Below are 22,884 nucleotides of genomic sequence, written 5' to 3'. Positions count from 1 at the left end.
TGAGCTGAAGTCAGACACTTAACTGACTGAGCCACCCAGGCGCCCCCAGAGCTGGAGTCTTTATAAACCAAATCTCCAGAAGCAAGAGTTGAGTATTTTCTTAGTGTGGCACACACAGGTAGCATGACATTGTGCTGTCCGTGAAAAGAGCCCATAGGCACAGAGATGCAGATCTGGTGGGTAGAAATTGTCCCAAACACACAAATTTCTGAGATATATGGCTGGTGTATTCAATACATCTTGGACAATCTATGGTTTTCATCACTCTTTCCAACATTTTCTTAATTTGATTAATAAGCTGATACATTTTCTGGATGAAACAAAGATAAGATGGAGGAGGATGAAGGGGTAGGGGAGGAGGAGGAGTAAGGAGGCAAGGAGAGAGGAAGAAATGAAGGAAGGAGACAGAAAAGAAAAGAAAAAAGAAAAGGAAAAGGAAAAAGAAAAGGAAAGAAACTTCAGAACAGAGGAGAGGAGAGGAGAGGAGAGGAGAGGAGAGGAGAGGAGAGGAGAGGAGAGGAGAGGATGGGGAAGGGAAGGGAAGGGAAGGGAAGGGAAGGGAAGGAAGGAAAGAGAGCAAATGTACATAAAAGTGTAATCAGCTACGTGAAGACACTGACAAGGCTAGCTAACAAGGTAAGGACTAAGTCACCAATTCACCCTGGTTTGCCCATACTGCCCCACTTATAACACCTGAAAGTCCCACATCCTGTGAAAGCATTCAATCTAGGTAAATTAGGAGTACTGGTCAAAAAGGACTCACACTTACTGATGCTTGCTTAGTCCCAGTGTAGTGCTGCTGCATCTACCCACCTGCTTTGGTTCTGTCTTGCCACATGGAAGAGATGATGCCAGACATCCTCTACCCAAGAGACTTTGGTTGAACTGGGATACAAGTTGAGTAGGGTGCTATGGGAGACAGATTTGCCTGTGGGAGTCTTGAATCAGGTTTTTGTGGGGAAACAGACCTGGGCTCATGCAGCTACTAAATTTGTCCCTGTGAACATAAGAGCATCATGCCCATCACCTCAAGGATACTCCCAATCCACATACAACCTAAAGATAAAAGCTGGGGAGGGACCACTGCTCTAACCCTAACTAGCAGGAACTAGATCACATGATGCAATGGTCATTGAAATGAGAATGATGCTGCTGTTGTGACCACCTCCCTTTCACCTGAAAATGTTTCTGCGAGTTATTCTCAAATAGGAAACCATTAAACACTTATTTGTAACGATTCCTAACATTTAGGAAACAACTTCCTCATTTATGATTCCCCAGTGACTGTGGAAAACGATGTAAACACCAACAAGGAAAGTTTTGCCCATTGGTCTAAACCTCGGGGGTCCAGCGCATAAAAGCCCCAGAACCGGAGGAGGCACCAGAATCTGACAACCTCACCTCTGGACAAGACCTGCCCACCCTCCACTCCTGACACCATGACCCACTCGTGCTGCTCCTCTTGCTGCCAGCCTACGTGCTGCAGGACCACCTGCTGCCGGACCACCTGCTGCCAGCCCACATGCTGTGGGTCCAGCGGCTGTGGGTCCAGCTGCTGCCAGCCTTGCTGCCGCCCAACTTGCTGTCAAACCACCTGCTGCCAGACCACCTGCTGCCAGCCCAGCTGCTGTGGGTCCAGCGGCTGTGGACACAACTGCGGTGGGTCTAGCGGCTGTGGGTCGAGCTGCTGCCAGCCTTGCTGCCGCCCAACTTGCTGTCAAACCACCTGCTGCAGGACCACCTGCTGCCAGCCCAGCTGTTGTGGGTCCAGCGGCTGTGGGTCCAGCGGCTGTGGACAAAACTGCTGTGGGTCCCACTGCTGCCAGCCAGTTTGCTGTACCCCCGTGTACTGCACGAGAACCTGCTACCACCCCACCTGCTGCTGCCTGCCTGGGTGCCTAGCCCAGGGCTCTGGATCCTGCTGCCAGCCTTCCTGCTGCTGATTGCCTCGCGAAGAACCACCATCTGATTTGCCACTTGGGAATTGGTCACTGCCAAGAGTTGCGGAAAGCCAGCCCACAATCCCCAACATCTTGGTTATTCATCCGCCTGTTTACAATCTTGTGAATCACCCTGATGAAGTGTGGACCGCTTCTCCCTGATTCGCTTCTTCTTTCCTTCCTCTGGGTCATGTGCCAGCTTCACCCATCCTGATACAGAGTGAGGATCTCTGTTTGGTCTCCATAGTCAAGAACTTTATCCTGTCCCTCTAAATATGTTAGCAAAACAACTCCTCAGGAATGACCTATAACTCGTGGAAACTACTGAAAGCCCACACGGGTATGTTTTCTTTCTCGGTGTACTCAAGAAGCTTGTATGCCTCTTGCTGCCTGTCATGTTCCCTTTCAATGTCTCCCTAGACGTGGGGAGCCTCACCTGTATCTCTTAATAAATTCTCTATCATTTGGAATCACCTATTGTCTTTGTTTTTTATTTTATTTTATTTTATTTTATTTTATTATTTTAATATAGTTTATTTTCCAATTGGCTAACATACAACACCCAGTGCTCATCCCAACAAGGGCCCTCCTCAATGCCCATCACCCATTTTCCCCTCTCCCGCACCCCTGCCATCCATCCTCAGTTTGTTCTCTGTATTTCAGAGTCTCTTGTGGTTTGCCTCCCTTTCTCTCTGTTTGTAACTATTGTTTTTGACCTTGCCTTCCCCCACGGACTTCTGTTCAGTTTCTCAAGATCCACATATGAGTGATAACATAGGAGATCTGTCCTTCTTTGACTGACTGATTTCACTCAGCGTAATGCATCCAGTTGCATTCATGTGGCTGCAAATGGCCAGATTTCATTCTTCTCATTGTCAAGTGGTATTCCATTGTATATATAAATCACATCTTCTTTATCCATTCATCAGTTGATGGACATGTAGGCTCTTTCCATATTTTGGCTATTGTTGAAAGCGTTGCTAGAAACATTGGGGTCATGTGCCCCCAGCATCAGCACTCCTGTATCCCTTGGGTAAATTCCTAGAAGTGTTACTGCTGGGTCATAGGGTAGTTCTATGTTTTTGAGGAACCTCCACACTGTTTTCCAGAGCGGCTGCCCCACTTTGCATTTCCACCAACAGTGCAAGAGGGTTCCATTTCTCCACATCCTTTCCAGCATGTGTAGTTTCCTGATTTGTTCACTTTAGCCACTCTGACCGGTGTAGGGTGGTATCTCAGTGTGGTTTGATGTGTATTTCCCTTATGAGGAGTGATGCTGAGCATCTTTTCATGTGTCTGTTGGCCATCTGGATGTCTTCTTTGGAAAAGTGTCTATTTGTGTCTTCTGTCCATTGTGTCAAGAGCATACTTAAACATCATAAAAGCCATATATGAAAAGCCCACAGCTAATATCATCCTCCATGGGGAAAAACTGAGAGTGTTCCCTGTGAGAGCAGGAACGCGACAGGCATGTCCACTCTAACCACTGTTGTTTAACATAGTGTTGGAAGCCCTAGCATTAGCAATCGGGCAGCAAAAATGAAATAAAAGGCATGAAAATTGGCAAAGAGGAAGTCAAACTTTCCCTTTTTGCAGACGACATGGTACTCTACATGGACAACCCAAAAGACTCCAAAAGAAGACCCCCTAGAACTGATACATGAATTCAGCAAAGTCACAGGGTACAAAATCAATGTACAGAAATCCATTGAGTTTTTAGACACCAATAGTGAAGCAACAGAAAGAGAAATAAAGAAACTGATCCCACTTACAACTGCACCAAGAACGATAAAATCCCTAGGAATAAACCTAACCAAAGAGGTAAAAGATCTGTATGCTGAAAACTAGAGAAAGCTTATGAAGGAAATTGAAGAAGATGCAAAGAAATGGAAAAGCATTCCATGCTCATGGGTTGGAAGAATAAATATTGTTAAAATGTCAATACTACACAAAGCAATCTACACATTCAATGCAATCCCAATCAAAATTGCACCAGCACTCTTTTCAAAGCTAGAAGAAACAGTCCTACAATTTGTATGGAACCACAAAAGACCCTGAAGAGCCAAAGTAATACTGAAAAGAAATACTGAAAACCAAAGCAGGAGGCATCACAATCCCAGACTTTAGCTTCTACTACAAAGCTGTAATCATCAAGACACTATGGTATTGGCACAAAAACAGACACACAGACCAATGGAACAGAATAGAGAATCCAGAATTGGACCCACAAATGTATGGCCAACTAATCTTTGACAAAGCAGGGAAGAGTATTCAATGGGAAAAAGACAGTCTCTTTGGCAAATGGTGCTGGGAGAACTGGAAAGCAACATGCAAAAGAATGAAACTAGACCACTTTCTTTTACCATACACAAAAACAAACTCAAAATGGATGAAAGACCTAAATATGAGACCGGAAACCATCAAAACCCTAGAGGAGAAAACAGGCAACAACCTCTTCAACCTCAGCCACAGCAATTTCTTATTCAAAGCATCTCCAAAGGCATGGGAATTCAAAGCGAAAATGAACTATTGGGAACTCATCAAGATAAAACCCGTATGCACCGCAAAGGGAACAATCAACAAAACTGAAAGACGACCGATGGAATGGGAAAAGATATTTGCAAATGACATATTGGATAAAGGGCTAGTATCCAAAATCTATGAAGAACTTACCAAACTCAACACCCGAAAAACAGATAATCCAGTGTCTTTGTGTTTTTGTACCGTTTCCAATGCAAGGATTTGTATGTACATTTTACATCACATGCAGTGTCCATGTGGAGCCATACACAGTCCTCCACAAGTCATTATGCACATTTTCAGCTGAGGAGATTTCACGGTGGAATGTCCCACAGCTGATAAGGACACACTCGCATCCAAGACTGTGGTTTGGGCGCTTGCTGAAGCGCACTTACGTTCAGTTCTCCAGACGTGGTAGCAGACACCCTTAGTCTCAGCACCAGCAACATGTCCATCCGAGGCCTTCTTTGACCGCAGAAGTGTTACTCTCCTGTACAGGCGGGCCATCACTGGCACTACGTTGTAGACATCAGTGTCCTACAACTCAGCCACAGCAGCCATATGTGAGGAGAGCGGGACCTGCCCTTTAGAGCTCTGGGGAACACAGGATGCTCTTGTTGCCTTGGGTGGCATCCAGCCCCTCAGCACTCTTCTGCCTCACATACAGGTGAGCCTGCGGTGTCCTCGTGAGCAACAGAGGCAGCTGAACACGCTTGTGTTTGGGTCGTGCATATCACATTCTTGTTTGGCCTCCTCGTCCCCAGGACCTAATGGTATAGTAAAATGGCATCATGTGATTTTCTGCCAAACCTATGTATCTCCCCTCCTGTAAGGCAGTTTGTCATTGTGATCAAAATGCTGCCCAGAGAGTTGATGAAGCATGGTGTCAGGGCCAGAGAGATCGTGCAATGGGCATGTAGGACTTTGAGGAATCCACAAGCTCTGAATCATCTAAGGAAACAGAATAAGCTCTGGTATATTGTGGAGGAAGTGTGAGCAACCGAGGGGGGAGAAAACGATGCCTGCTCCGTGGGGGTGAGGAGAATGTGAGGAAGAAAAAAGGAGACAACAACGTGTGCATTCCTAGGAGTCAAGGACGAAGGCTGGTGCTCCTGGTCCAGAGCCACTGGTGCCGCCTCAGCACTCAGGGCTGTGAGGCCGATTCAGGCTCTGAGAGGAATAGGAGACAGGGCCCCAGGTCACTTCGTGGGAGCAGTGGAGGGACCTCTGATGAGCTTCGAAGGCCCCTATGCAGGACACCTGCCACCATTGGAGACTAGGTGCCCAGGATGCTCTGGAGAGACTGCCAAGGCCAAACGTGCCTACCGCTGCTGGTTCTCAAGAGCGCCATGTTGGCAAAATGAGATGAAAACCTGACACGACCCATGTTTCCGAATATTTGCTGGATGTTGACTAAATCCTTCCTGAGCATTCCCTTTAATTCTTGGAGGGATTTGCAAAGTAGGTATTAAGGTTCCCATTGTAGAGGTGAGGAAATTGAGACTGAGTGGGGTAAAGGAATGTCAGAGTTTGGTTTCTCTCAGAAACTACCCTGAATAAAGGAGTCTGGGAATGTGGTTTCTTTGGGGAGGTCACATCACACTGGTCGGAGCGTAGCGAAATGTCACAGGGAAGAAGCACTCTGAGACCAGCATCACAGTTTGCAACTAAAGCTTTAACCTGAAAGATATCTCAGAAATCACACACACACACACACACACACACACACACACACACACACACACACGTTGAGATTCTCCTATTTCAGCAATGAGGGAGCAGGAGTCTTTATAAACCAACTCTCCAGAAGCACGGGTGGAGTGTTTTTCTCCATGTGGCATGCTCAGGCAGCCTGACATTCTGCTGTGCATGAAAAGAGCACTTAGGCAGAGAGGTGCAGATATGGTAGGTACATTATCCTAAACATACTAATATCCAAGACATAGCCCTGGTGTAGTCAAGACACCTTTGGCAATCTATCATTTTCACCACTCATTTCAACATTTTCTTAATTCTATTGGTGGGCAGATGCAATTTCTTGAAGATACAGAACAATAAGACAATAGAAGATGGAGGGCAGAAGCAGGAGTAGGGAGGCATCAAGAGGAAACACAGGAAAAGGAAGGAGGGAGGAAAATAAAAGAAAAGAAAAGAAAAGAGAGGAAAAGGAAGAAAGACAAAAAAGGAAGAAGGAATGAAAGGTATAAAGGAAAATTGGAGAAAGAAAATAACAGTTTGAAGGAAGGAAAGGAATGGAGGGAAAGAGAGTGATGAAGGGAGGGAGAGAGGGAACCAGGGAGGAAGGAAGGAAAATAAAGGGAAAGAAAGAAAGAAAGAAAGAAAGAAAGAAAGAAAGAAAGAAAGAAAGAAAGAAAGAAAGAAAGAAAGAAAGAAAAGAAATTTAAAAAAGCAAGAACAAAAGAAAGGAAGAAGGAAGATATGAGAGGAATGAAGGAAGGAAGAAGGAAGGAAGAAAGGAAGGAAGGAAGAAAGGAACAAACAAACAAGTGAAGGAACAAAGGGAGGAAGAAAAAAAAAGAACTGACATAAATAAAGAGGTGATCTGTTACATCAGTGAAGGCACTGTGCAGGCTAGTTAACAAGGTTAGGACTAGAGTCACCAAATCACCCTGGTATGCCCATACTTCCTTAGTTATACCACTGAAATTCCCTTATTCTGAGAAAACACTCAAGCCTAGGTAAATCAGGACTACTGGTCAATAGGAGGTATACCAACTGATGTTTGCTAAGTCCCAGTGTACTGCTGATGCCTCTTCCCACTTGCTTTGGTTATGCCTTGCCATATGGAGAAGATGAGGCCAGATATCTGCTACCCAATTGTCTTTGATTGAACTGGCATACAAGTGGGGTAGGGTGTTACAGGAGATAGATATGCCTGTGGGAGTCTTGAATCAGGCTTTTGGGGGGGAACAAGCCTGGGGTCACACATCTACTAAATTTGTCCCAGTGAGCATATCAGCATCATGCCTCTCACCTCAGGGATACTCCTAATCCACATATAATCTAGGACCAAAGCTGGGGAGGGACAGCTGCTCTGACCCTACCCAGACCAGCAGAAACTAGATTACATGATGTGATGATCATTGAAGCAAGAACAATGCTGCTGATGTGATCACTTTCCTTTCATCTGAAAATGTTTGTATGAGTTATTCTCAAGTAGGAAACACATTAAACACTTATTTTGTAATGATTTTTAACATTTAGGAAACAACTTCCTCATTTATGATTCCCCCAGTGACTATGGACAAAATGTAAACACCAACTAGGAAAGTCCTGCCCATTGGTCTAAACTTTGGGGGTCCAGTGCATAAAAGCCCCAGATCTGGAGGAGGCACCAGAATCTGACAACCTCACCTCTGGACAGGACCTGCCCACCTTCCACCCCTGACACCATGACCCACTCGTGCTGCTCCTCTTGCTGCCAGCCTATGTGCTGCAGGACCACCTGCTGCCGGACCACCTGCTGCCAGCCCAGCTGCTGTGGGTCCAGCGGCTGTGGACACAACTGCGGTGGGTCTAGCGGCTGTGGGTCGAGCTGCTGCCAGCCTTGCTGCTGCCCAACTTGCTGTCAAACCACCTGCTGCAGGACCACCTGCTGCCAGCCCAGTTGTTGTGGGTCCAGCTGCTGTGGGTCCAGTGGCTGTGGACAAAACTGCTGTGGGTCCCACTGCTGCCAGCCAGTTTGCTGTACCCCCGTGTACTGCACGAGAACCTGCTACCACCCCACCTGCTGCTGCCTGCCTGGGTGCCTAGCCCAAGGCTCTGGATCCTGCTGCCAGCCCTCCTGCTGCTGATTGCCTCGCCAAGAACCACCATCTGGTCACAACACTGATTTTTGTTTGGGAAACAAAGTCACTGTCAAACATTGCTGAAAACCAGCATGCAATCACAAACATTTCTGTTACTCATCTGCCTGTTTACAAGCTTGTGAATCAGCTTGATGAAAGTCAACCACTTCTCCCTGATTATCTTCTTCCTTCCTCTTTAAGGCTCACATGCCAGCTTTACACATCCTTGTACAGCCATGATTTCTGCCTAACTCTGTAGTCAAGATCTTTATCCTGTCCCTCCAAGTACTTTGGAGAAACAAACCCACATAACTGACACTTAAGTTTTTGCAAAAATGGGAACTGTGCACTAATATGTTTTCTTTCTCGGTGCACTGATGGTTCTTGTATGCTGCTTTCTTCCTGTCATGATCCCTTTGAATGTCTCCCTAGGTGCCTCACATATATTTTTTAATAAATCCATTTGTCATCTCATAATGTCTTTTTTTTAATTTTTAAAATTTATTTTATTTTTTCAAGTCTTTTTTTTAAACATTTATTTATTTTGATAGAGAGAGAGAGACCGAGGGAGGGGCAGAGAGAGAGGGAGAAAGAGAATCCAAAGTAGGGTCCATGCTGAGCATGAGATCATGACCTGAGCCTAAATCAAGAGTTGGATGTTCAACTTACTGAGCCACCAAGGCGCCACTTGTCTTTTTTTTTTTTTTTTTTTTTTTTTTTTTTTTTGTATAGTGTTCCCCATGGAAGGATTTATACACAGCTGGAATATCACATGCAATGTCTAATTAGAGCCTCATACAGTCCTCCACAAATCATGATCTCCATTTTCAGGTGATGAAATTTCACAGTGGAATGTCATAAGCGATATGGACAGACTAAGATCCCAGACTCTGTCTTTTGCCCTTACTGAGGTGCACTTACATTCATATCTCCAGATGAGTTAGAAAAACCCTGGGACTAAGCACTAGCAAGATGTTCATCTGAGTGTCTTCTTTGACCACGAAAGTACTGTTTTCCTATATATGCAGGTGACATCTAGCACTAAGTTGTAGACATCAGTTCCCTACAAATCATCCAATAGCAGCCACGTGTCAGAGCAGCGAGACCTGCCCTTTAGAGCTCTTGTGAATACAGGATCCTTTTGTTTCCTTGGGTGCTGTCCAGCCCCTCTGCACTCCTCTGCATCAGATACATGTGAGCATCCAGTGTCCTCACAAGAAAGAGACACAGCTGAGCACAATTGTGTTTGGGTCATGGAAATCACATTCTTGTATGACTTCCTGGTCCTCAGGACCTAATGGCAGAGTAAAAAGGTATCAGGTAATTTTATGCCAAACATATTTTGCTCCCCAACGGTAAAGCAATTTGTCATTGTGATCAAAATGCTGCCAAACCATAAGAGACTCTTAAAAACTGAGAACAATCTGAGGGTTGATGGGGGGTGGGAGGGAGGGGAGGGTGGGTGATGAGTATTGAGGAGGGCACCTGTTGGGATGAGCACTGGGTGTTGTATGGAAACCAATTTGACAATCAATTTCATATTTAAAAAAAATGCTACCAAAACAATTAAGGAAGGATGACGTCAGGGATTGAGAGGTCATGCTTGGGGATGTAGACTTCGAGTAATCCATGAGCTCTGAACCACCTACGGGAACAGAACAACCTCCGGTATTTTGTGAAGGAACTGTGAAGCATTTGAGGGGAGAAAAAGATGCCTGTTCCAGGGAAGTGAGAAGAATGTGAAGAAGGATAAAGAGAAAATGATGTGGACATTCATAGGGGTTGTGATAGAAGGCTGGCGTTTCTGGTCCTGAACTAATGGTGCTGCCTCAGCACACAGGGATGTGAGGCTTGATTGAGGCTCTAAGAAGAATAGGTAACTTAATCCCTGAGTCACCTCCTGGGAGCAGTTGAGGAATCTCTGATGAGCTGTGAAGCCTCATATCCAGGGCACATGCCAATGTTTGAGTTCTAGGTATCCGGGATGCTCTGGCAAGACTGACAAAGTGAAACGTATCTTCCGATGGGTCTTAAGAGCTAGGTGTTTAGGTTATGGGATGAGGAAATGACACAACGTGTATTGTCTACTACTTGTTAGGTATTAAACAAATGCTCTATTTACATTATCTTTAATTCTGAATAAACTTTCAAGGAAGTGTAAATATTCTAAATATTTTAGAAAAGAAGAAATTAAGACCAAGAGAGGTAAATTAAAGTCATAGTTTGTAATCTCAGAGAATATATTTTGAGAAAAAGAATAAAATACAGTTTGTTTAGGATGCGCACTGCACACTAACAGAGAATTGAAGAAATGGGGTGAGTAAGGGTGCACAAGAATCTACAATCACTATTTGCAACTGATTATACCTGAGTGAAAATTATCAGAAATGATGTAAAATATACATTTTAGAGTTACCCTACCTGATGAAAATGGAGACGGAATCTTCATAGACAACTCTCCAAAATCATTGGTTGTGTTTTTCTCAACATGGTATGCACAGACAGCATGACTTTCTGCTGTTGCATGAAGAGAACCCTTAGACACAGAGATGTATATGTGGCAACTGGAAGTTGGCTTGAGCACACTGAGATCAAAGATACATGATTAGTTGTGCCAGTCAGTTTCAGGTGCTATAATGAACTTCCATAGACTGATTGGATCACACAGTAATATTTATATGCCACAGTTCTGGAGGCTGATAAGTCAAAGATCAAAGTGCTGGCTGATTACATGTTTGGTTGGACCTTCTTCCTGGTTTGCTGATGGCTGCTTTATGTCTGTATCTTCAAATGGCAAGGAGAGAGTGAGAGGGCTTTGGTCTCTGTCTCTTATTAAAAGAGTATCAACACTATTATTGGGGCCTTATCCTCATAAGTTAGAAGGTGAACTATTGTAGAAAAAAATAGCTATTAATGGGTCTATCAATTGATTTAATTTAAGGTATTCCATAATTATATACCATGATCCTTTAGGTTTTTGCAGGGGCCATACAGGCAATCAAATACAGTTGTGCTGGGAGCTACCATCCCTGTATTCTTTAAGTCTTTGAGGAAGCACCAAACTCCATGGATTGCTATTGCTTCTGGTTAATACATTGATCAGGAAGCGAGGAATTTTTAGGGGCTCTTATTTCGCCTTTGTTTCTTTTATGGTTTTCATTTCACATGTCTGGAGATGTACTTCTGCTGCAAAGAGTGCAGGTAGCTGAGTTTCCAACTGTTAGCAACTTCAGGATCTACATCAGCTTTACAGATAAGGCCCTGTTCTTTCTGTAAACTCCTGGATAATTGCACACCATGAAGGTACTAGGGCCTAGCATTTTCTTCCCAACATGAGACTTGTTAACGGCTATCTTTGCTCTGGATATCTCCATTGGGTTGACCAATGTTTTGTTAGACCTGCATGGCAGTATTATATCCTCCTTGCCTAATGCTGCCTCTTTCGTACTTTTTTTTGAAAGATGTTGCATCTACATGGCAGTCTGTAGGTTTTTGCTGTCTAATCCACCTTATTTCCCCCATTCTTTTTAAACCTTTCATAGGCATCACTCCCCAGTGAATTTCTTACATTCTTACCACTGTTTCAGTGTCTGATTCTCAGAGGACCCAAATGATACACAATGGAAGGATTCTGTCACTCACTACCTACTCAAGTAGAAGGGAAATGAGTATAAAGTGGACCTTAATACTAATTAGACCCACATGAGATGGACATGAATCAGAACTCCATTTATTACCTGGCCTCCATATGCATGCATTTTAACACAAGGAGTCCTGGTATCAGTGTCTGCTCAAACTCTGAATCCAACACCTTTAGATATATCTGGGTTCTCACCTTTCCCAAGTGTACAGTTACTCTGGCATATGATTATAAATCCGTTGTGGAAGGACTGGGGGGAAACAATGCTACACACACACACACACACACACACACACACACACACACACTTCATTCTTGCAGTATCTTTCTCAAGAAGACTAACCCTCTCCTTCAATCGAAGGGCTCTAGTCTGAGAACTGACTTGGGTCTGGAAACTGAATAGGAGGTCATCATTTTCTATTGAAGTCACTAACAGCAGCCTCTGATTCACCTGTCCTTGATCCTTTTCCAGTGTATATACTGGTGTCAGCGTAATACTCTTGTTGGCTGCATAATTACCTCACCCTTAAGGAAGCCATAGTCTATTAGTCAGATCTCTGTGAGTCAAGGACCACTGATTGACATTTCTTCCTATTTTAGTAATTATATCTACCACAACTCTGCTCTCTGTCATCCCCCATTTCCCAGTTCTCCATCATCAGTTTATACCATCAATCCTGGCCACAGATGACTACCACCACTGACCTTTTCAATGATGCATATGTTTTACTGCTTCTGTGAAGGAATCTCTTTTGGGACCTCTCAGGGAACATGATTAGTTTGTGGGCTGATATGAAATAAATCCATTCTAACATATATGTTTCTCTGAACCTTTTGACTCTATTCACAGTAGTCTACCAGGCAGTTCTAGAATCCTCAGTTCATGTTCTGTAGGCCACTACAAAACACTGCATTTCTAGAAAACACCTTATCTAGTGAGGTTAACCTTGGCACTTGCTTACATATAATGCCATAAAAAGGCCAAGGGGAAAAATGTTATGGTCAATGACATATGAATGACTATTGTTTTCACATACTGTTATCCTTTCTCTATAATATATGGACTTTGGGAGGGAGAATGAGAACATGTAGGCTTATAATTTGTAAATTTGAAGTACAATTTATGTTGAGTCAGGGATATAGAGTTAAACAACACAAACAAAATGCCAGATTATCACAGGAAGAATGAAGGGAGAAGAAACTACTCTACTAAAAATAAGCACAATGGATTCAATGTGTTTTGTGGTAAAACTTGAAAATATAATAATTGTGGTCTTTTAAAGAAGGTTTCTGCCTTCAACTTGGCCCATCCATAATGGGAAAAAAATAAGAAAAATTTCCAGAAAAATCAAAAGATTGACATGCACATGAAACAGAAATGAGATAAATATTTTGACCAAGCAATTCTATCCGCAATCTGCTCCTAGGTGGATTCCAAAGATATGTTTATATATGTTTACCAAACAACCTGCAAAGAAACATTCATAGAAGCACTATTTTTTAATAGTCCCAAACTTCAAAAAACTTACATGTTTATCAACAGGAAAGTCAAGAAATTAATTATGTCATATTCATTCAGTGAAAGAAACAGCAATGACAAAGAATAAACAACAAATAATTACATTGGTAGTCTCTCAATCATAATGTAAAGGGAGCCAATTCTATACTATTTCATATATATGAAGGTTTTAAAAAGCCCAAACTGACCTATACGGTTACAAGTCAACACAGTGATTAGTCACCTTTGGGGATAAGTGAAGAAGTATAAATTAGAGAGACTGAATTTAATTTCTATTTCTTATTCTGGTCATATTGATATGGGTGTGTTCATTTTGTGATAATCTATCAAGATGGATTAATAACTTGCACACTTTTTAAATGAATGGTATACCTAAAAATTTTTAAACATGTTAGATCCAAAAGATAAAATAAGTATCACCTTAACTAATCCAATTCCCATATCAAATGAAAGCAAATAAAAAAGAAATATAAACAACAAATATTAACTGAAAATGTGCTATCAGTGAGGTGAGGCCACACACTCTGCTGGTTAACAAGGTTAGAAGTAAAGTCGCCAACTCATCCTGGTTGGCCCACTAACCCAGTTATTTAACTGAAGTCTGCAAATCCTGGGAAACCATTTGTTCCAAGATAAATCAAAATTACTGGTCATGAGGAGATACATTAACTGATGCTTGCTTAGTCCCAGTAAACTGCTGCTGCTTCTACCCACCTACTTTGGTTATACCTTGCCATATGAAAGAGATGATGCCAGACATCTCACCCAAGAGTCTTTGATTGAACTGGGATACACAGGTGGGGTAGAGTGTTACAAGAGACAGATATGCCTGTGGGAGTCTTGAATCAGGCTTCTGTGGGGAAACCAACCTGGGCTCAGGGATCTACTAAATCTGTCCCAGTGAGCATATCAGCATCATGTCCCTCACCTTGGGGATACTCCCAAACCAAATATAACGTAAGGACCAAGACTGGGGAGGGAACACTGCTCTGACCCTACCCAGACCAGCAGAACTTGATCATATGATGGATGCAATGATCATTGAAGCAAGAATGATGCTGCTGATGTGACAAATTTCCTTTAATCTGAAAATGTTTCTATTTGTTATTCTCAAATAGGAAACACATTAAACACTTATTCTGTAAAAATTCATAATATTTAGGAAACAACTTCCTTTTTTACAATTCCTCTAGTGACTATGGAAAACAATGTAAACACCAACAAGGAAAGTCCTGCCCATTGGTCTAAACTTTGGGGGTCCAGCGCATAAAAGCCCCAGATCCAGAGGAGGCACCAGAATCTGACAACCTCACCTCTGGACAGGACCTGCCCACCCTCCACCCCTGACACCATGACCCACTCGTGCTGCTCCTCTTGCTGCCAGCCTATGTGCTGCAGAACCACCTGTTGCCGGACAACCTGCTGCCAGCCCACATGCTGTGGGTCCAGCGGCTGTGGGTCCAGCTGCTGCCAGCCTTGCTGCCGCCCAACTTGCTGTCAAACCACCTGCTGCCAGACCACCTGCTGCCAGCCCAGCTGCTGTGGGTCCAGCGGCTGTGGACACAACTGCGGTGGGTCTAGCGGCTGTGGGTCCAGCTGCTGCCAGCCTTGCTGCCGCCCAACTTGCTGTCACACCACCTGCTGCCGGACCACCTGCTGCCAGCCCAGCTGCTGTGGGTCCAGCGGATGTGGACACAACTGCGGTGGGTCTAGCGGCTGTGGGTCGAGCTGCTGCCAGCCTTGCTGCTGCCCAACTTGCTGTCACACCACCTGTTGCCGGACCACCTGCTGCCAGCCCAGCTGTTGTGGGTCCAGCGGCTGTGGGTCCAGCGGCTGTGGACAAAACTGCTGTGGGTCCCAGTGCTGCCAGCCAGTTTGCTGTACCCCCGTGTACTGCACGAGAACCTGCTACCACCCCACCTGCTGCTGCCTGCCTGGGTGCCTAGCCCAGGGCTCTGGATCCTGCTGCCAGCCTTCCTGCTGCTGATTGCCTCGCCAAGAACCACCATCTGATTTACCATTTGGGAAATAGTCACTGCTCAACATTGCAGAAAGCCAGCATGCAATACCCAATATCTCTGTTATTTATCTCTCTTTTTTACAAGCTTGTGAATCAGCTTGATAAAGTGTGGAATCCCTCTCCCTGATTCTCTTCTTCCATCTTCTTATGGGTCACCTGCCAGCTTCATGCATTCTGATCCTGTCATGAGGCCTGTTTTGAGTGCATAGTCAAGATCTTCATCCTGTCCCTCGAAGTATCTTAGAGAAACAAATCCTCATAATTGACATACAGGTTTTTGCAACTATGGAAAGTCTACTCTAATATGTTTTCTTTCTCAGTGTACTCTTGGTTCTTGTATGCTGCTCTCTTCCTGTCATGGTCTCTTTCAATGTCTCCTTAGATGCAGGGAGTCTCACTTATATTTCTTAATAAATCCTATACCATACGGCATCCCATATTGTCTTTGTTTTATTGTGCAGTGTTCCCAATATAGGGATTCATACATAGACTGCATATCACATGCAGTGTCCATTGGAGTCTGATACAGGCTCCCACACATTTTAATCTCCATTTTCAGATGAATGTATTTCACAGGGGAATATCATATGTTGATATGGACAGACTTCTATCTCAGACTGCGTCTTATAACCTTGCTTAAGTGCACTTACATTCGTAACTCCAGATGATTTAGAAAACACCTTGAGTGTTAAAACCAGCAAGATGTTCATTCGAGTGTCTTCTTTGACCATGGAAGTATTGTTCTCCTATATATGCAGGTGATGTCTGGAACTAAGTTGCAGACATCAGTGTCCTACAGATCAGCCTTCAGCAGCCAGTGTGAGGGCAGCGGGACCTGCCCTTTACAGCTCTTATGATCATAGGATCCTTTGTTGCCTTGGGTGCCGTCCAGCCCCTCAGCACTCCTCTGCATCACATATAGGTGAGGATGTGGCATCCTCATGAGAAAGAGACATAGCTGAACACACTTGTTTTTGGATTGTGGAAATCACATTCTTATATGACTCCTTGGGTTTTCAGGACCTAATTGCAGAGGACAAAGGTATGAGGTAATTTTCTGCCAAACATATTATGCTTCCCAACTAGAAGGCAATTTGTCATCATGATCAAAATGTTACCCAGACAATTAAGGAAGGACGAATCAAGGACTGAGAGACCATGCAATGGGCATGTATGACTTTGAGTAATCCATGAGCTCTGAACCATCCAAGGGAACAGAACACCCTCCATTATTTTGTGAAGGAACTATGAAGCATTTGAGGAAAATAAAGATGCCTATTGCAGAGGGGAGAAGAATGCGAGGAAGGAGAAAGAGAAAAAAAGGTGGGCATTCATAGAAGTCATTTAGACAGAAGGCTGGTGCTTCTGTTCCTGAACTAATGGTGCTACCTCAGCACTCAGGAATGTGATTCTTGATTCAGGCTCTGAGAGGAATATGAGACTATGCCCTGGGTCACCTCCTGGGAGCAGTGGAGGGACCTCTGATGAGCTGTAAAGCCTCATGTTCAGGACACATGTCAATGTTGGAGACTAGGTATCCAGGATGCTCTGGAGGGACTGCTAAGACCAAACTTGCCTACTACTGGTTCTTAAGAACTGGGTGTTTTCATGACAGCTAAAGAACTGACATGACTCATGTTGCCTACTACTTGCTAGGTATTGACCAAATGCTTCATTTACATTAATTTTAATTCTTGAAGGAAATGTCACAGTAGGTTAAGTCTCCCATTGTATAGATCAGGAAATTGAGACTGAGCAGGGTAATGTAATGTCAGAGTTTGGTTTCTCCCAGAAGCTACTCTGAAGAAAAGATCCAGTGAATGTAGTTTCTTTGGGGAGGTCAGATCACACATGTAGGAGTGTGAGGCAGTGACATGGAGAGGACGCCAGTGTCACAGTTTTCAAATGAAGCTTAATCCTGAGAAATATATCAGAAATAATGTCAAACACCCATGTAGGGATTTCCCTATTTCAGGAGCAAGAGACCTGAAGTTGCATAAGCCAAATCTCCAGAACAAGGGCTAAGTGTTTTCTCAGTGTGGCACCCACAGGCAGCATGACATTCTACTGTCATGAAAAGAGCCCTTAGACATAGAGATGCAGATCTGGTGTGTAGAAATTGTCCCAAACACACTAATATACAAGTTATAATGATGGCATATTCAAGACATCATCTGTAGTCTACAGTTTTCTTCCCTCACACCCAATATTTACTCTGAAGGATGGTGGACAGATACAATTTTTATAAGGAGAAGACAGAGGAGGAAAAGAGAAGAGGTAAAAGAGGAGGAGGAGGTAGGCAGGGAGAGAGGAAGGTAGAGTGAGAGAGAAAGAAGGAAGGAAAGAAGAAAGAAGGAAGGAAGAAGAAGGAAGGAAGGAAGGAAGGAAGGAAGGAAGGAAGGAAGGAAGGAAGGATGCTGTCATGTCACCTCATCCTGGTTTTCCCAAACTGCTCCAGTTATATCACTGAAAGTCCCATATCCTGGGAAAGACTTCATTTCTGGGTAAATCAGGACTACTGGTCATCCAGGAAGTATGTTGATTGATGCTTTCTTAGTCTTAGTGTACTACTGTGGCTTCTATCTATCTGCTTGATTCTGCCTTGACATGTGGAAGAAATGACGTCAGACATCCTCCACTCATGTCTTTGATTGAAGTTGGATACCAAGATGGACTAGGGGGCTACAAGAGACAGATGTCTGTGAAAATATTGAATCAGGCTTTTGTGAGGAAACAGACTTGGTCTCAGGCATGATTTTAATTCATCACTGTGAGCGCATCAACATCACACTCCTCACCTCAGAAATATTCCCAATCTACATGCAATGTAAGGACCAGCACTGGGGAAAGACCACTGAACTGACCCACTAACCACATCCCAGGCTAGTGGGAACTATATCACATAATGAAATTATTGTAGCAAGAGTGTTGCTGCTGATGTGACCATCTTGCTTTCATCTGAAAATGTTTCCATGAGTTATTCTCAAATAGGAAACACATTAAACATGTATTCTCTGAAGATCATAATAACATTTAGGGAATAGCTTCCTCTTTTATTATCCCCCCAGTGACTATTGAAAACAGCATGAACAACAGCAAGGTAAATCCTACTTATTGTTCTAACTCTGGGGGATCCAATGCATAAAAGCTGCAGATCAGGAGGAGGCACCAGAATCAGAGAAACTCACATCTGGACAGGACCTGCCCACCCTCCACCCCTGACACCATGACCCACTCGTGCTGCTCCTCTTGCTTCCAGCCTACGTGCTGCAGGACCACCTGCTGCCAGCCCACGTGCTGGGGGTCCAGCTGCTGCCAGCCTTGCTGCCGCCCAACTTGCTGTCAGACCACTTGCCATAGGACCACCTGCTGGGGTCCTTGTTGTGTGTCTAACTGCTGCCAGCCTTCCTGCCACTGATTGCCTCCTCACAAACCACTCTCCTCTGCACAGAACCTTTGTTAACCAACTTTGCTCTGGAGAACAAATTCACTTCCTAGACTTTGCTGAGAACCAGCATACTATCACCTTAATTCCTGTCACTCATATGTCTGTTTGAGAACTTGTGAGTCAGCTTGATAGAGTGCAGAGTACTTTCTCCAGTTCTCTTCGTCCTGTGTAGATGAATCATGTGCCACTTTGGTGAATCCTCAATATGAAGCATTGGTCTCTGCTTTGACACTGAATCATGATCTTCATCTTCCCCCTCCATGTAACTCAAACAAATCTCATGAGTTTTTCTTAGGTTTCTGCAACTATCTTCATAATAATCATCTTATGTTTCATTTTAATGTATTTATGATTTATATAATTCACTTTATTCTTCCCATGGTCACTTGGAATTTTCTTCATAGACACAGGAACTCTTTCCTATATTTCTTTTTTTTTTAAATTTTTTTTCAACGTTTATTTATTTTTGGGACAGAGAGAGACAGAGCATGAACAGGGGAGGGGCAGAGAGAGAGGGAGACACAGAATCGGAAACAGGCTCCAGGCTCTGAGCCATCAGCCCAGAGCCCGACGCGGGGCTCGAACTCCCGGACCGCGAGATCGTGACCTGGCTGAAGTCGGACGCTTAACCGACTGCGCCACCCAGGCGCCCCTCTTTCCTATATTTCTTAATAAATCTGTGCCATTTTCATCCCAAGTTGTGTTTCGTTTTACTGTGCATCATTCCTGACATAGGGACCTATATACATATTGCATATCTCATGCATTGTCTATTCTGGGCCCTATGACAGCATCCCTCAAGTAAGATTTTCCATTTTTCAGAAGAGAAAATTTCACTGTGTGATGGTATGTAGGTAAAAATGAACAGATTCAAGTTAAAGACTGGCTTTTCTGCTCCTATTCAAGAGCACATACATTTACCTATCAGGACAAGTTGAGGTGAAACTGGGACTGAATACCAGCAAGGTATGCATTTCAACTGATTCCTAACAATGGAAGGAATATTCCCTTATGTATGCAGATAATATTTGTGTTTACAAGTTCTTCCCAAATCAGTGCCCCATACCTCAGTGTGCATCAATGAGCAGATGTTTCAGTCGACAAGCAGTGGCTGCCTTTAAGAGCTCTCATGCATTCAGGGAAATCTTCTGTCTCAGGCTTGACCAGCCCTTTGGGTAATTCTTCTGCATCAAATAATTTTGAGCATCCATTGTGTGCTCATGAGAGAGAGACTCATTTATTGGATTTGTCCTTTGGTATCACGTAAATCAAATTCTTGTAAGGCTTCCTTCTCCTGAGTACCTCTTTAAAGCAAAAAAGAATTAAGTAATTCCCTGCAAAACACAGATCCTGTAGCATCCTCTAAACTTTAAACCAACTTGCTTCAATGTGGTATGGTTCATTTTCAGGAGGGATGTTATCCAATTAAGGGCTTGACATCAGTCTCTGCTGCTGAAAAACAGCACATTCAGCAGAGACAGTCATGGCAACAGAGAGCACATGCTATTGGTTCCATGCAAAGCCTCTATTCATGCCAATGTGGCTACTCAGTTCATGGTTTCCTGTGTAAGTACTGGAGCATCTGAGGAGAGAAATGGGGCACATTATCCCAGACTCATCCAAAGCCTCTCAAGAGATGGATACTCTCTGGTGGGCAGTGATTTGGGGACATAGAGAGGGAACACTTTATGTCCACACACCCAACTCTGTCTAGTGATTCTCTAATCTTTCAACCTTGCTGCTTTCAGATCTCAGACCAAGCAATCAAGCTTTTTACCACTTGCCAACAGGCCATGAACACCATTCCCTCAGTCCATTTTCCTTCAAACAAAATGCATAGCCATGTGTGCTGCTCACAGTTCTTTTCACTGGGAGTATATCCACTCTCCACTGCCTTTTCAGGCCAGAAATTGTTGATCTGTTGTAGTAAAAATTCTGTATGTGGCATAATAGCTGCTACCAAGTCTATCAGTTGATAAAATTCAAGGTATTCCATGATCATATGTCATATTACTTTAGGTTTCCACAGGAATCAAATGTGCTTGTAAACAAATCATGTACCCTTTAGTCATGTATCACTGAAGTCAGCACCAAACTCTGGATGTGATATTGTTTCTTGATAGTGCCTTGATCTGGAGGTTTAATTTATAAATTTGAGGTATAGTTTATGCTAAGTCATGGACACAAGGATAAATAAAGGAGGCAGAACCAAGGTTATTGAGGGAAAGAAAGCTACATTCTATGTTATTAAGGATTTTGAATAAGATTTATTTCTGCTGTATTCCTTGAAAACATAAGAATTGTGATCTCTTATAGAGATATCTGCCTAAAGACTGGCTGACATAATAAAGGAAAGGAAAAAGGGGCGTCTGGGTGGCTCAGTTGATTAAGCGTCCAACTTCCGCTCAGGTCATGATCTTATGGCTTGTGGGTTCAAGCCCCGCATTGGGCTCTGTGCTGACAGCTCAGAGCCTGGAACCGCTTCATATTCTGTGTCTCCCTCTCTCTGCCCCTCCACCGCTCAACTCTGTTTCTCTCTCTCTCTCAAAAACAAATAAACATTTAAAAATGTTTAAAAAATAAAGGAGGGGAAAAAAGAGAAAGAAATGATTCCAGACTAATCCATGGGTGGACATACTATTTAAGGTGGAAGTGGGAAAAAGAAAGATACATAAAGGACAGATGACACAAAATACAGGAGAAACTTTCATAAAGGGGCATAAACATAGTCTGTATTTTCCCCAAAACACATAGCTAGTGAGTAGCAGAACCGGAATTTGAATACTCTTCTATATGATTCTAATTCTCATAATCAAGATCTATCATCTTCTCTTCCATGATAAAGAACTTACAGTTGAAGATAAAATTGGAGATGAATAGCTGCACAATTGTCGAGGGATCTTAGTACAGCAAATGGATAATGCAAACTAGAAGCATCTTACAAGTGACATGACAAAAGCAGGTTCCTTAATGGGGTGGGGGTGGAAGCTAGAAGCTCTACAGAATTTTTTCCTGTTTCCGTCCAGAAGTTTTGTAGTTTGGGGCTTTAAATTTAGGTCTACAATCCATTTGAATAGGCTTTTGTATATGACACAAACTACAGGTTGAAATTCTTTTTTTTTTTTTTTTGCCCGTGGATGTTTAATTGTTCCAGCACCATTTGTTTAAAAGATCACACTTGCTCTGCATATTAACTTGGCACCTTTCTTCAAAAATCAATGCATAATAAGTGTGTGTCTCTTTCTGGACTCTCAATTGGGTTCCACTGATTTATATCTTTATGATTTCATCTGTACCCCACAGAAAAACTTTGTTTTTGAAGCCAAGATGGTTTTGATGTTCATGCAATTTCCTACAAGTTACATTATTCAACACTGATTTCCTCAGCTCTAATATGGGGGGCAATAATACCCATTTTTCAGGGTTGTGTGAGAATGAAAGATAGTGCAGATAAAGCATCTATCTCAGTAGCCAGTGTGTGGTAGGCCCTCAGGAAATGTTACTAATTCTTCCCATCCATTCTCCACATTGTAAAGTTTAGTAATCTGGCAAAATATTCAATATACCCTCTAGGAAGATCACACTCTCTGTCACATCTAGTGTGTTAACTAATCCAAAGAATTTTTATATCTCTTAAGAAGATGATTATAATTAAAATTGCTTATTTTCTGTACAGAGCCATATTAACCCTTGTACTGCTGGGTGCCTTAGCTATTGTCTTTATTATTCAGCTTTTAATACAAAAATCCAGGTTTCTTCCACTTGGGAACTAACTTAATGTCCGTCTTGGGTTTGAATAGTGCATTCTTTCTTCTCTTTTTTTTCATTTCTCTTTTTTCCTCTTTTTCCTGAAAATTCTGATTTTGATTTCCTTTAGCTTATGTGTCTTTATCTCATAGAACACAATAAATTGTTCTCTTTCCATTTACAGCTCAAATATTATGATGGGATAAAAGGGTTATATGCATATTGCAGGGTACTTCAGTTC

The 22,884-nt window shown here is 43.1% G+C and overlaps 2 protein-coding genes across 2 annotated transcripts; both read left to right on the top strand.

Annotated features, from left to right (window-relative positions):
- Positions 1–1,374: 1,374 nt before the first annotated feature.
- On the top strand, positions 1,375–8,746 carry LOC112854197 (uncharacterized). The gene is made up of 3 exons (XM_086687286.1): positions 1,375–1,938; positions 5,128–5,146; positions 7,846–8,746. The coding sequence occupies exons 1-3, from the start codon at positions 1,440–1,442 to the stop codon at positions 8,273–8,275; spliced, it is 948 nt and encodes a 315-aa protein (XP_086543412.1). The 5' UTR covers positions 1,375–1,439; the 3' UTR covers positions 8,276–8,746.
- A 5,978-nt stretch (positions 8,747–14,724) lies between these two features.
- On the top strand, positions 14,725–15,880 carry LOC147574358 (uncharacterized). Its single transcript, XM_086687285.1, has one exon. It carries the CDS (start codon positions 14,780–14,782, stop codon positions 15,413–15,415), a length of 636 nt encoding a protein of 211 aa, XP_086543411.1. The 5' UTR covers positions 14,725–14,779; the 3' UTR covers positions 15,416–15,880.
- Positions 15,881–22,884: the final 7,004 nt, after the last annotated feature.

This window comes from Puma concolor, chromosome E1 (genome assembly GCF_028749965.1).
Source record: "Puma concolor isolate L17-30 chromosome E1, mPumCon1.1.hap2, whole genome shotgun sequence".
In the NCBI taxonomy this organism is placed as follows: Eukaryota; Metazoa; Chordata; class Mammalia; order Carnivora; family Felidae; genus Puma; species Puma concolor.
This window is presented reverse-complemented; position numbering and strand designations above follow the sequence as displayed.

Bases quoted from the DNA above. Each gene is read 5' to 3' on its own strand.
- LOC112854197 (XM_086687286.1), top strand. From the start codon at position 1,440: ATGACCCACTCGTGCTGCTCCTCTTGCTGCCAGCCTACGTGCTGCAGG.
- LOC147574358 (XM_086687285.1), top strand. From the start codon at position 14,780: ATGACCCACTCGTGCTGCTCCTCTTGCTGCCAGCCTATGTGCTGCAGA.